The sequence below is a fragment of the Thamnophis elegans genome, chromosome Z (genome assembly GCF_009769535.1).
Source record: "Thamnophis elegans isolate rThaEle1 chromosome Z, rThaEle1.pri, whole genome shotgun sequence".
Classification (NCBI taxonomy): domain Eukaryota; kingdom Metazoa; phylum Chordata; class Lepidosauria; order Squamata; family Colubridae; genus Thamnophis; species Thamnophis elegans.
In genome coordinates, this window is record NC_045558.1 from 47775093 (window position 1) to 47787134 (window position 12042).

The window sequence follows — 12042 nt, forward strand, 5'->3', positions numbered from 1 at the left end:
TACACCATAAACTAATCCAGTTTACCATATCATGTCATTTGGTCATGTTCCAAAAAGATAGCCTGCTGTCTCACAACAATGTAATTGAATTGATATTATCTCAGAAATAACTTCAGCCACTAGGAGTCAAAATATTTAGGACTGTTCCATTTTACCACTAGAGGTGTATGTTGTAGCATTAATTTTAAATAAGTTCAACTTGTTCAATTTTGGGGAGCAATAATTATTTAGAACATCTTCCTTGGGTGGCTTTTATTGTTTATAAAACTTTTAATTTCATTACAATGCAGAGTCTAAGTCTCTAAACCACCATCAGCTGGAGTAAGAGAATCGGTTCAACTCTAAAACATGTCCTAATACTACAGGAATGAGCCTGAATGTGTGAACAGTGTATGTTGTATTTCCTTTTCTACATGACTTTATTTTGGGAAGTAAAACATATAGGGCCACTATTGGACAGTAAGACTATTGGGTCTGCGCTGCACAATCTGGACAACCTGTAAATGGCAGCAAAGATAAACTTTGAGTGTATTGGACTCCCAAAGAAAAGGGAAATTTGCAGTCCTTTCTTCAAGGGGATATATTCCTAACCATTGGTCTATCATAATTAAAACACAAAATATTGAAAAGAATTCAGTGACAAGAAATAAGAGACACTAACGCATATCAGTTGTAAGATGTTTGTTTTTAGAATTCAAGCTTACATAATAATCTATGCTCACTATAGTCATAATTGCATATTAATATCTGCATACAAAAGCTATGTAAAAATTATATTCTTTTCCCAAATATACAAATTTCTCTTCAGGTAGTTTAAAACATTTATGATCACATATTTAATATAGTTTTTAGGCTGAAAAAATATTACTCATCTAGCATATATTTAACACTGTTTGAAAGGGGGAGGGGAAAGAACAAAACAAACAAAAAACTTAAATTTTATCCCAGAATCTTCAGCCTTTCTAATAAATCTGTACTCAATTTAGTCTGAAGAAATCCAAACCATAACAAGGCTAATCCAAAGCTCAGCAGCATCCATCTTAATAAAATGAAAAGAAACAAAACATCATTTTGTGGAATTCCAAAATAATTGACTTAAGGAAAAAATAATTTAAAACATTAAACGTTTTTTTTCAATCCATGGCATGATCTTATTTCTCACTTTTATAATTTCAGTTGCAAAATAAAAATGTCTTAATGTTTTACATTGTGCTCAATAATTTACATCAATTCCATCTACATGGATGTAGATTTACATTTGATTGTCTTGTGCATAAATAACAATAGCATTATAAAGTTAAACTGTGCAAAACAGATAGTCACAAACAGCTTTTTACCTGCACAATACTGCTTCTGAAGGCAACATAATTGATTGGAGGATTAGTACACAGAAGCAAGGCAGACTCTGCATTTGATAGCACTTATACAACACAGTAAAAACTTAGTGAAAGGCCAAATCTTTTTTTAAATTGTAGTAATCTATATTTATGCTTGTATGTTTTAAAAAGAAAGTCTATTTTATTTTTAATTAGTTCTTGTTTTTGTTTGAGGAAAATAAATCTAGGATATGATGTTTCTATAAAATTTTATATAAGGGTCATAGCAATCTAATATCATGAGGAAATTTATGATAAATTAAACTATTAGCAGAAATTACAAGAGAATGTAGCAAAATACCTCCTGTATGTCTTGCTATTTCAAAGCTGCAAAAAGACAAGCAAGGACATATTTCTTAGTAGATCACGAGAGTGCATAACTTTAGCAACATTTTTCTTAACTATCAAAATGAGGCAGAAACTTGTTCTGGCACAAATGGTTGATAGTGACTTGCCCATTTTATTCATTTTTTTTTAAAAAAAGTCCTATGGACTGCACTTGTTTTCTAATAAAGCAAGAACTGAATGAGTCTCACAGGTTTTAATTCTAATTTCCAGCAGAGAATAAAGGTTATAAAAGCCTAATCCTACAAAAAATATTGACTCCATCTGAAAAGCATTAAGATTTAAAACCTTAAGAATGATGTTACTGACAATTTGTGTCATATCAATATGATATCTACATTTTAAGATTACTGTATAACTAACAACAATGTCTCCTCTTGTGGTCTATAGAGCTGCATGGGTGGTGGATTTCCTTCCATGAATCAACTATTTTCCTTTTGACTTTGCATTGCCTTTTTAAATCCACTGCAGCACATTAAAGATAAATTACAAATGTTAAGTGTCTGATTCTGACACCTATATTTTGGCACAGTGCTGTTGATTTTAAAATGGCTAAGTCACTGTAGAGTCCATCACTATCCTTTCTCCCAATTTAAAAACACTATGGAACTCAATTGCAACATCAAACCCACATCAGCTTAAATATCTATCACTTAGAGCAGGACACATTAAGCTAACAACTATTTTTAAAAAGGGAAATAATATTTTGTAGAATGCTTCACTTGATACTATACCTACAGCAGAAAACAAACTTGAACAGCATGGGACAGCATAAACAATCAGAATTAAAGCTGCATAGTCAAAAATTCAGATGTTTTGTAGTCAGTCAAAACATCTCCCAACAGAGAATAAATGGATGTACACTTTACCACTCCTACTAATCTTTATGAAAGCTAAATATGCTGCCAGATGTTTCTTAAAATCTTATACCAGTGGTTGCAGGACTGGGACCACTTTATTTGTCAAAAAGAACCTGAGGTATCATTCTAATAACTTAAAATATTATGTTTCTCTGGTGTGCCTAAAAATAGAAACCATTATAACATGAGCACACTTACACATGAAAAAAGAAAAACAACTGAAATCCTGCGGTTTGGGATATCCATTGATGTTGAGAAATTAAGCTTCTAGAAATCAAAATGCAGCTCTTGAATTTTGACGAATGATCACTGGGATTGTCATCCAAATGGATTGTTACACTCTGAATAGCACAAAGCACATTAAAAACCAAATATGAGCCAATTTCATGTATTTATGTTTAAATATAGGCTAAGCTTTAGAATACCACATCATAAAGAGCTAATGCAAATCAAAACATAGCATTCATTAGATTGTGATCTTAGCTTGTTATATATTTTATACATAGCATATTATAGTTTTCTGAAAATAACCCTAGATTCCATTTATTACTTTACTTTGAAGACAATCTCAACATTTCCACTGGGGACTTAAGGCCAAAGATTAAGTGGGGTCCTATAATCATTACTGGATGCCCCTTTTCTTTTAGGTTATGATCTTTGACATGTTTATGTGGAAGTAAACATTAATATTAATATTTGGGGTAGGGAAGATGAATAGCAATACTTAAAAGATTTTCAAAATAGTATTTGTTTTCAGCTAGAATATAATCTTACCTATAAAGTTAATAACAGATATGCACATCATGCCCTTTTCTATAGCAAAGTAAAAAAGAGATGGAGATTTAAAAATAAAAATGGCATAGGAAACTGAGAAAAATCCCCTCTCTAGGGCATATCTGTACTTTGCTACTTTGCTATTTGCAACTTTGTGATCTTCTGGCATGTTCACTAGCAACTTTGGGAGTTCAACTCACAATGCACCTAAAAGGAACTAGGTTGCAACGAAAGCTTCTGTGAAGGAGGTCATGTGATAAAATCAGCATTCCACCATAAGCTCCACCTCTTATTTCACATGTCATGACATAGCACACATGTGTGAAAAGAACTAAAGTTTGAAACGCAATAGTGCAATGCTATCATTATTTTGATGAAAATATCCAGTCTTGTGGACACCTCCAAATTCTGAGAAGGTAGAATTGAAGAGAAAACAACATATAAAATGGTACATTTTCATTTTTTTTCTTACCAAATGGGTTGGTTGCCACCAAAATTCTTCACAGATATTTTGACTAGGCAAATGTGATCATTTTGGAAAAAAAGTTCAAGTTGATTCAACTATATTTTTGGATAATCATTTTTAGAGATCTTAAGCTAGTAGTCAACTCTGACATTATGCAAATGCTTACATTATCAGAAATTTGTACAAGATAAGAAACTGCATAGTCTATAAAAATATCTCCTATGACAACATCCTTATATGTCTATTCTGTAGGCATACCTATCATATGAACATGATTAATTCCTTGCCCATGAAGCCCAAGGGAACAGCATTCCCCAATCTTTTCAGCATGGGAGAATGAGGGAAGAGGGGATGGTGCGAGGGGCAGGTGCATGTGTGCATGCACACACAGCTTCATTTGTGTGGAGCTCACGCATGTGGAACTGCAGGCCCTGGTGCCCGGCACTTGTCCAAGTGAGGATGTGAGCAGAAGTGTCCACCACTCATGTGAGTGGGGCTGTGAGTGCTTGCACCTGCCCTTCGCATGAGTTGGATTACACATATGCACTGGCCCACCACTCATACAGCCCAGTTGTGAATAGGCCACGGCTTGGTAGTGGGCTGTGGCTCACAGATTGGGGACCCCTTCCATAGAAGATATAATCCAGGGGGAAAAACAATTCTTGATAAGGCAAACTCACTGACGTATTGATTTAGGTTGCTTTAGAATCAAAAATGTTTTACAGAAATCAATCTGGAATATCAACATTTGTTTAGTAAAAACTAAAACACTGAAGTCAACCTGCCATTAAGAAGCATTTCTTCTCTCCAATTCATGTGAACTGAAAGGACTACCATTTGTAAATTGTAAATCAAGTGTATTTAAGCCATTGAAAATAACTTAAATACAATACATCGAAAAGACTTCTGCTGTCAATAGAATTAACCATGGTTGAAAACAATATTATAATTCAAATGTTGTCCACAGTGATAGTCTACCTGAGTGCAAACATTACTAAAGAGGACAAAATGATTTGAAATCTAGAATTTCAGCTATTCGTTTGGAATAAGATTTAAAAGCAGAATTTACATTCTGTCAAATCTTTTTTTTTTATTTCTATGTCATAGCACGTGACACTTTGTTCACAAAAAGTTAAAGGCCTATATCCCTTGGCTGTATAAAATGAGATTCACAAATCCTGGGATTCAAGTTACTGATTTACAGTCACTGGAAGAGTGACAGTATACAGGTAGAAAAAAGATTATATGACTATATAGAACAGATTGGAAAGGTTTATTACAGATTGGAATTAATTGTTGTTGAGTTATGAGGGAAAGACATAGAAAACCTTTCTTACGTATCATATTAAATTGGAAAGAATTCATTGCACATATTTTTATGGTTTAGGAATTACATGCACTCGAAGAGACAAAATCATGGAATCCCTTAAAGTCATTATGTGAATATTTAAAAACATAAATGGCAGGGTAGCGAATAACTTGTCTTGCTATTGACTCAAAATAATTTTGGGCAAGAGGGAGAAATAGAGTCAACAATGACTCTAATTTTTCCAAATTACCATTAAGGAAAAAAGACAGCAAGGGCCTTGGCTCTAGGGAAATTTTAAATGTACTTATTTTTTCCTGTATTTTTGCTTATGGACTGAATAAGAGGAAATGAGAAGCTATGTTTACCTGGCGGGGGGAATAGGATTCTCTACATTCTGGAGCTTTTTATAAAGATAGTCCTCACTAAACAACTACAATTCGGATTGGCAGGGTGGTTGAGCAAAACATCATATGATTGGGCTGGATTTAAGATGTCACTCATGCTCCTAAGCAAATTACCCATTAAAGTGAGATATTCAGGGACTGCAACTTATGATTTTAATGCTGGCTTTTTCATTAGCTCTGCTTGATGGAAGCTGGCTTGAAATGCACAAATAGCAATCATGTGACTATAGAATTCTATGTTCATTGTAAAGCACTGAAATGTCAATTACATAACCGTGGGGATGCTGCAATGGTCATAAGTGCACGGATCAATCATAAAGTTACTTTTTCAGTGTCACTATAATTGCACACTTGCTAAACAGGGCAGCCATTAAGTGAGGATTACCTGCAATTGAATTTCTAAAATACTCATAAAAATCTGAAAATGATGATGAAATTATGATTATTGTGGGAAGTTTTACTTGGATAAAACTATTCTTAAGCATGGCAAGGTGAAATTAGATGTAGCTAAAGTTGCAATCTGGGAGCACACTGCAGTGAACTCAATATATCTGAATAATATATTCAGATATATATTTGTACATAACTGCAACTGATTGCATTTGATCTTCAGCAAGATTAACACTTGCTAGATTGTTCTGAATTCCTCATCAGAAGTCTCATATGCAGAAAGTGAGTTAATACTGTATAAAATATGGCAGGATTTATTTATCCATTTTCTTGCTTCCTCAATTTATTTATATTTATATATTTATACCCATATCTCTCCAAACAATTATAAACATGGGTCGCCTGAGTGCTGGTGAATAAACTTAAAATTCTTGAGGTTAAACTCTCAAAGGATTCACATCGAAAGGAGTAATGGACACACAAAAAACGCAATTGTGACAAGTACCCGCATTGAAGGGATATCTTCATTCGTTCATGCCTATTAAAAATAATCCTCCAAAGGAGGTGGTACAAAATGGGAATGGACCAAAAGTAAGAAGAAAAAACTAGGCAATGGAATGAAATGACACCCAGTAGTGCTATAGAATCTCTGAGAATCTTTCCAGTCTTTTTAATCCTCAAACACTTCCAAGAACAAAGGAGGAAAGAGTTCTGTAGGGCATTCCACCTTCATGTGCAGGAAGCGGCTAGCATGGCAGGCTCCAATCATCCGTAGGTCTGTCACTTTCATCAGCAGTTTTGGCCAAAAGTGTGCAATATGGTGCTTTCTGTAATTAATATAGTGTTCAAACGCCAAGAGGAAACTTTCTTGACACTTTTCTATTCTTTCAATGCTGACAAGACCTGGGCGATCTGTAAAAGTAAGATTTAGATTAAAAAAAATAAAAACTTTCATTCACCTTAAAAAGTATATTTTGCAAAGTGCAAATAGAACAAAAAATGACTTCCACTACATTACCCTAGGCTTTGCATGTGCTAGCTATTTTCACAAAATTAAATTGTACCCTGTGAATAATTGAACTCTGGACATTGTTAAACTGGACAGAAGTTGGAACCTATTGCATTCACTGGAAAATTCAATGATCTGTCAACTTGGATGATATAATGCAACAGTTCACTCTGTTGAAGCGGAAATTGCAAACTCTGTTATAATATTTCAGTTGTATAAAATCAACTTGTGAGCTTTATTGCGTCTAGAAGTCTTTTTCATGGCCTTCGAATTATTCTGTCCTGCACACTCATACTCAAACTGTGCTGCTGAAATTTGGTAGCAAATATAAATGCCAAAATTTATCCTGATTTTTAAACAAAAAAGAAAACAAACAAAAACTATTTGTGTGTGTGTATGTGTGTGTGTGAGAGAGAGAGATGTAAAAAGGCTGAAACTTGTCTCTTTAAAGACTTGATTACATCATTACTTCCAATTTTTTGAGAGCTGCTAGATCTCAGAACATTCCTTTTTCCTTATGTATTCTTTCTTTTGTTTAGTATTCATTGCAAAAGCAACCAGCTATAACAGTTGGATGACAACCAAATAAAGTCTCTTGCAAGACTAATTATTTTCTTCTTTACTCACTGGTAACTACATTTTTGGAATAGCAATTTTGCTTATGATTAAGGAGTTAACTTTTTTCCCCAGCCTCTCAAGTCATGGTCAAGATTTAATTTTTCCGATTACAATTGACCTGTGAACTACATCCCTTTTTTCACTTTTCTGCTTTTATTCTCAGAGCTCAGAGCAATGTGAATTATTCATCTCAGAGCTCCGTGAAAAGAATAAAATGATAAAATGAAGCTGAGAGATAGCAACAGACTCCAGACCACATGAAAGTTTCAGAGTTGAAAAGATTCTGAATATAATCTAACCACCAAACTACACTGATCTCTGGACTAACAAACAAGATCTCAAGACCCAAATAACATTTAAGACCCTTGAAATTCCACCAATAAAACCTTAAAAAAGAAGAAGGGGGGAGAGGAAAAGCCAATATTTTATTTTTAATTCCTTGGTGACTACATTGTAAAATTCACATCATCATTTTGAAATAAATTCTTAATACCTATTTGATCTGCTATAGATAGCCAACAACCATGTTAAGCTTTGCCCAGAATTCTTTTAAGCGTTATAATGTTTGTCTATGGTCCATATTCATACATAATCACAAGCAGACAAGAACTTGGATTCTGCTAAGGAGCAAGGATAGGATACAGAAAACATAGCAAAATGGTGGATAATTTACCTTACTATAAGTAATCTCACATATCTTCATAAACGGTTAATCCTATGTGCTCACTCACAATTTAATGTCACTAAAGAACTTAAGCATCTCAAAATACATTCAGCAAAAGACAAAAAATAATTCTAAAAGTTTGGTCAGGATAAGAATGGTATAGATCATTGATGGTGAACCTTTTTGGCACTGAGTGTCCAAACCAGAATGTCTGTGCACGCTGTGCATGTGCTTGTGAAGGAGTGCCAGAAACCCAAAGACAAGCTGGCTGGCACATGCATGTCTGTTTTTGGGCTGCTTTTAGCCATTTTTAGGCCATTTTCTGTGCTGTTTTCAGGCTATTTTCTGGTCATTTTCAGGGCTATTTTTGGCCTGAAAATGGCCCCAAAACTGCCTGGTTTTTTTTGGCCATTTTTCAGGAGGTTTTCTGGTTCTCCAACACCCATGAAGACCAGCTGGTCGGCGTGCATGTGTGTGCCGGAAACCAGAAGAGCAGCTGGCGATAGCGTGCGTGCCCATAGAGAGGGCTCTGTGTTCCACCTTTGGCATGCATGGCATAGGTTCACCATCACGGGGTGTAGACTGTAAATTATATCTACATTATTATAAAATCACGTATAATAGATTTTATTTTAAAAAATGTTGTGGATTTAACAAATTGTTTTTTATGTTCTAAAAATGAAGTGCAGTTGTTGAATGATTGTCTCCCTGTGATTGCATTCCTTTCTTTTTTCATCATTACCAATGGAAGGGAAATCAAATAAACCAGAGATCACAGAGTTTGAGCCCACAAAGAGAAAAATTGGACCCTTGCTTTCTAATGGAACACTTGAAATAGCAATGATTTCTGTGAAGACATCTATTACAAAACGCATCAAGGAAAATCTGCTGTTCCTGAGTGCTATGAAATCAGCATGGTATAATGAATGATTTTTAACAGTCACCTAATTTTTTTATTACGTATGTTTGAAAGAGTGTGAATCTTTCTAGAAGGTTTACAGAATCCTTAACAGGTAAAGATGTTGATTCATAATATTTTAAAAATGTTCACCCTCACCTGAAGACATCAGCAGTACAGCCTGAAGAAGAGCAACTTCCGTGTCATCAAGGTTGAATGATGATAGTGACATACCCAAGTCAAAAATGGCATCTGATACTACACCAAGACCCCCATTTTTCAACTGGCCTCTTGTTACTGCCATTTCTCCGTTTAGTGTTAAGGTCTCACTTTCTGGGTCGTAGCGCACTGCTGCTCTGAGGGACATGATCTCCATGCAACAACCTTTCAGAAGTATAATTTGATCTTCACATGGCAGCTGCAAATAATTGCAAGTGGAATAAATTTCCCCACAGGAAAAATACTTTTCTGTATAATAAAAACAAACATAGAAACAAATCTTCCCCATTATGATCCCATAGATAAGCCTTTTACTAGAAGCTATCCCTGCCATATTCACAGAAGATTAGGGCTCTTTAAACTATTGTTAATAATATCTTCTCTTTTCACCTTAGTTTCCATAGAAAATTTTTAAAAAGAGATAAATAGCTATACAATATCTTTTTCCTGAAACCATCCATTTAGAAGCCCAGTTAATTTCAGACTTTTAAAATGCTTAAGATCTTCTTAGAGAAATATCATATGTGTACACAGTACACCTGGAATTTCTCCTATATGATAGATTGCTGACCAAAAGCCAATCTGCAAGTTATTTCTAAGTTTGATCTTTGTTTGGATTCATGATAGTGATGACTGGAGAATGAATAAAGTTGGCAACTTTCAAAATATTTTTTCATTGAACATTATTATTAAACCAGTTTATAAACTGCCAATTCATAGATTTGAAATAGAAATCAACAGGATATTCAGAGAATACCATCCTGATTTTGTGAGTCATATTACTTATGCTAATAATAGTCTCATTTTATGTGGCTACATTTGACAACATTTATTTTTTAACTATGAATGCTTTCTTCCTCTGTCTGTACAGTGAAGAAGGATATATATGTATTTTATGTATTTTACAGATGTAGTGATTACATTTAGCATTGCCAAAACCATTCTGAGAATCAACAAAAGTTTGCCTTCATAAGTTGAAAGCCATACCTTAATGACAGAAGAATTGTTGGCAAGTAGGTGGGCTTAGAAAATGACAAAATAAGTAAAATAAAAAATAATTTTAAACAAGACTTCATATGGAAAAACAAATATTATATTTTCCCCATCTTCTCCTCCTCTTCTTCTTCCTCCTCCTCCTCCTTTTCTTTTCTTCATTTGTCAGCTTGAGAAATACAGTGATTGGTTTACTGATAGCCTAATTGAGCTATACATTGATTTTCCTGAACAGCAGGCAAAATATTCTATACTGAAAAGGGAGTCATAATGAAAGATACTACAACCATATTCATTCTCAAAGAAAGTAATGTTGTTTCTTAATATAGAAGAGGCAAAATAGAAATAAAGAATAAAATAGCAAAATAGAGAGATAAATTATCAATATTTAATTTGAGATCATTTTAAAATTAATACAATTCCTTCAATACTTATTGCTATCAGCCTTGTGCCATATGTTTCTAAAAAGGAGTAGAATTTTACAAATAGGTGAAAAATACGGAATAAATGAATAATGTTAAATAACCAGACAGTGGCCAATCTCAGCTTGCTAGCTCTTTCATTAGTATAATAGAAAGTAAGTATAATAGAAAGTAGGCAAAATGGCTATAAAATAATTGAATACTGCCCTGAAATATAAAAGAGCCAGTTTGAGGGAAAATATTCTAAAATCAATCCTTAATTTTGCTAAGATACCAACTGTTACATTTTTTTAACCGTTGTTATTTAAAGCTGAAATGGCAGTATTTTATATTTATTTGAGATATACCCACTGCTTTTGGCACCAACTTATGTATTCTGTGGCAGTATTTTATATGTACTTAAAAATGTACTTCAGTGCTTTTTAGTGCAAACTTACAGACAAACCATGCACTTTCCCATGCAAGTATTGCAGAACATTTTAAAGCAATAAGAGGGAAAGAAAGAAAGAAAGAAAGAAAGAAAGAAAGAAAGAAAGGAGGGAGGAGGGAGGGATGGAGGAGGAAAGAAGGGAGAAACAAACAAAGAAGGAAGGAAGGAAGGAAAGAAAGAAAGAAAGAATGAATGAATGAATGAATGAATGAATGAATGAAAGCAATAAAGGACTAACTGTGAGGTTCAGAAGCATCTTGAGATGTGTATATCTAGTGTAAGAAACCAGAGCCAAAGCTTTTATGTTGAAAACTGTCATTTTTACTCTCTAACAATACAAATGCTATATGTTCCTCTTGCTCTTATTTGCTGATTGGAGTTAACATTTCTTATTGGCTACCTTATATCCAGCAAACTCCTGCAATTCCCTAAGTGAGATCATCCTGGAGATTAAAAGTTGAATTTCAGTGGGGTTCAGTGATATAGGGCTCCTAATGGGGACCATAACAAAAGTAGATAGCATCTGTGCTGTTTCTTTGCAATCTAGTACTAGATGCTTTCAAATGAGTGTTTTTAAAAATATATCTGTACCACTATATTTCCAGTTATCTTTAATCACAGAGCTTTATACATTTCCCTATTGAAATGTTCTAGATCATGTTTCCATTTTTCAGAAACGCACTCAAATAATATTGCCACCCAATGTGGAATAAATCTGTTAAAGGATAGATCTAATAATGCAGTGTTATATAAAGTGATGTTGTAAAATAAATGAATATATATCTTCCATATTGCTAAATTATGATTCTCAGTATCTAGGTAACTTGCAGACTATGCTAATGGCAGCTCAGGGTCTGGAGGGTCA

At 34.0% G+C, this 12042-nt stretch overlaps 1 protein-coding gene across 1 annotated transcript in view; it reads right to left on the reverse strand.

Annotated features, from left to right (window-relative positions):
- Positions 1–666: 666 nt before the first annotated feature.
- The window catches only part of THRB (thyroid hormone receptor beta), a 31878-nt gene continuing 20502 nt past the window's right edge, over positions 667–12042 (reverse strand). Inside the window, exons 6-7 of the mRNA XM_032237555.1 lie at positions 9273–9531; positions 667–6836 (exon numbers count right to left, since the gene is read on the reverse strand). Coding sequence (XP_032093446.1) covers positions 6595–6836; positions 9273–9531 — 501 coding nt within the window. The 3' untranslated portion in view covers positions 667–6594. The remainder of the gene's footprint in view (positions 6837–9272; positions 9532–12042) is intronic.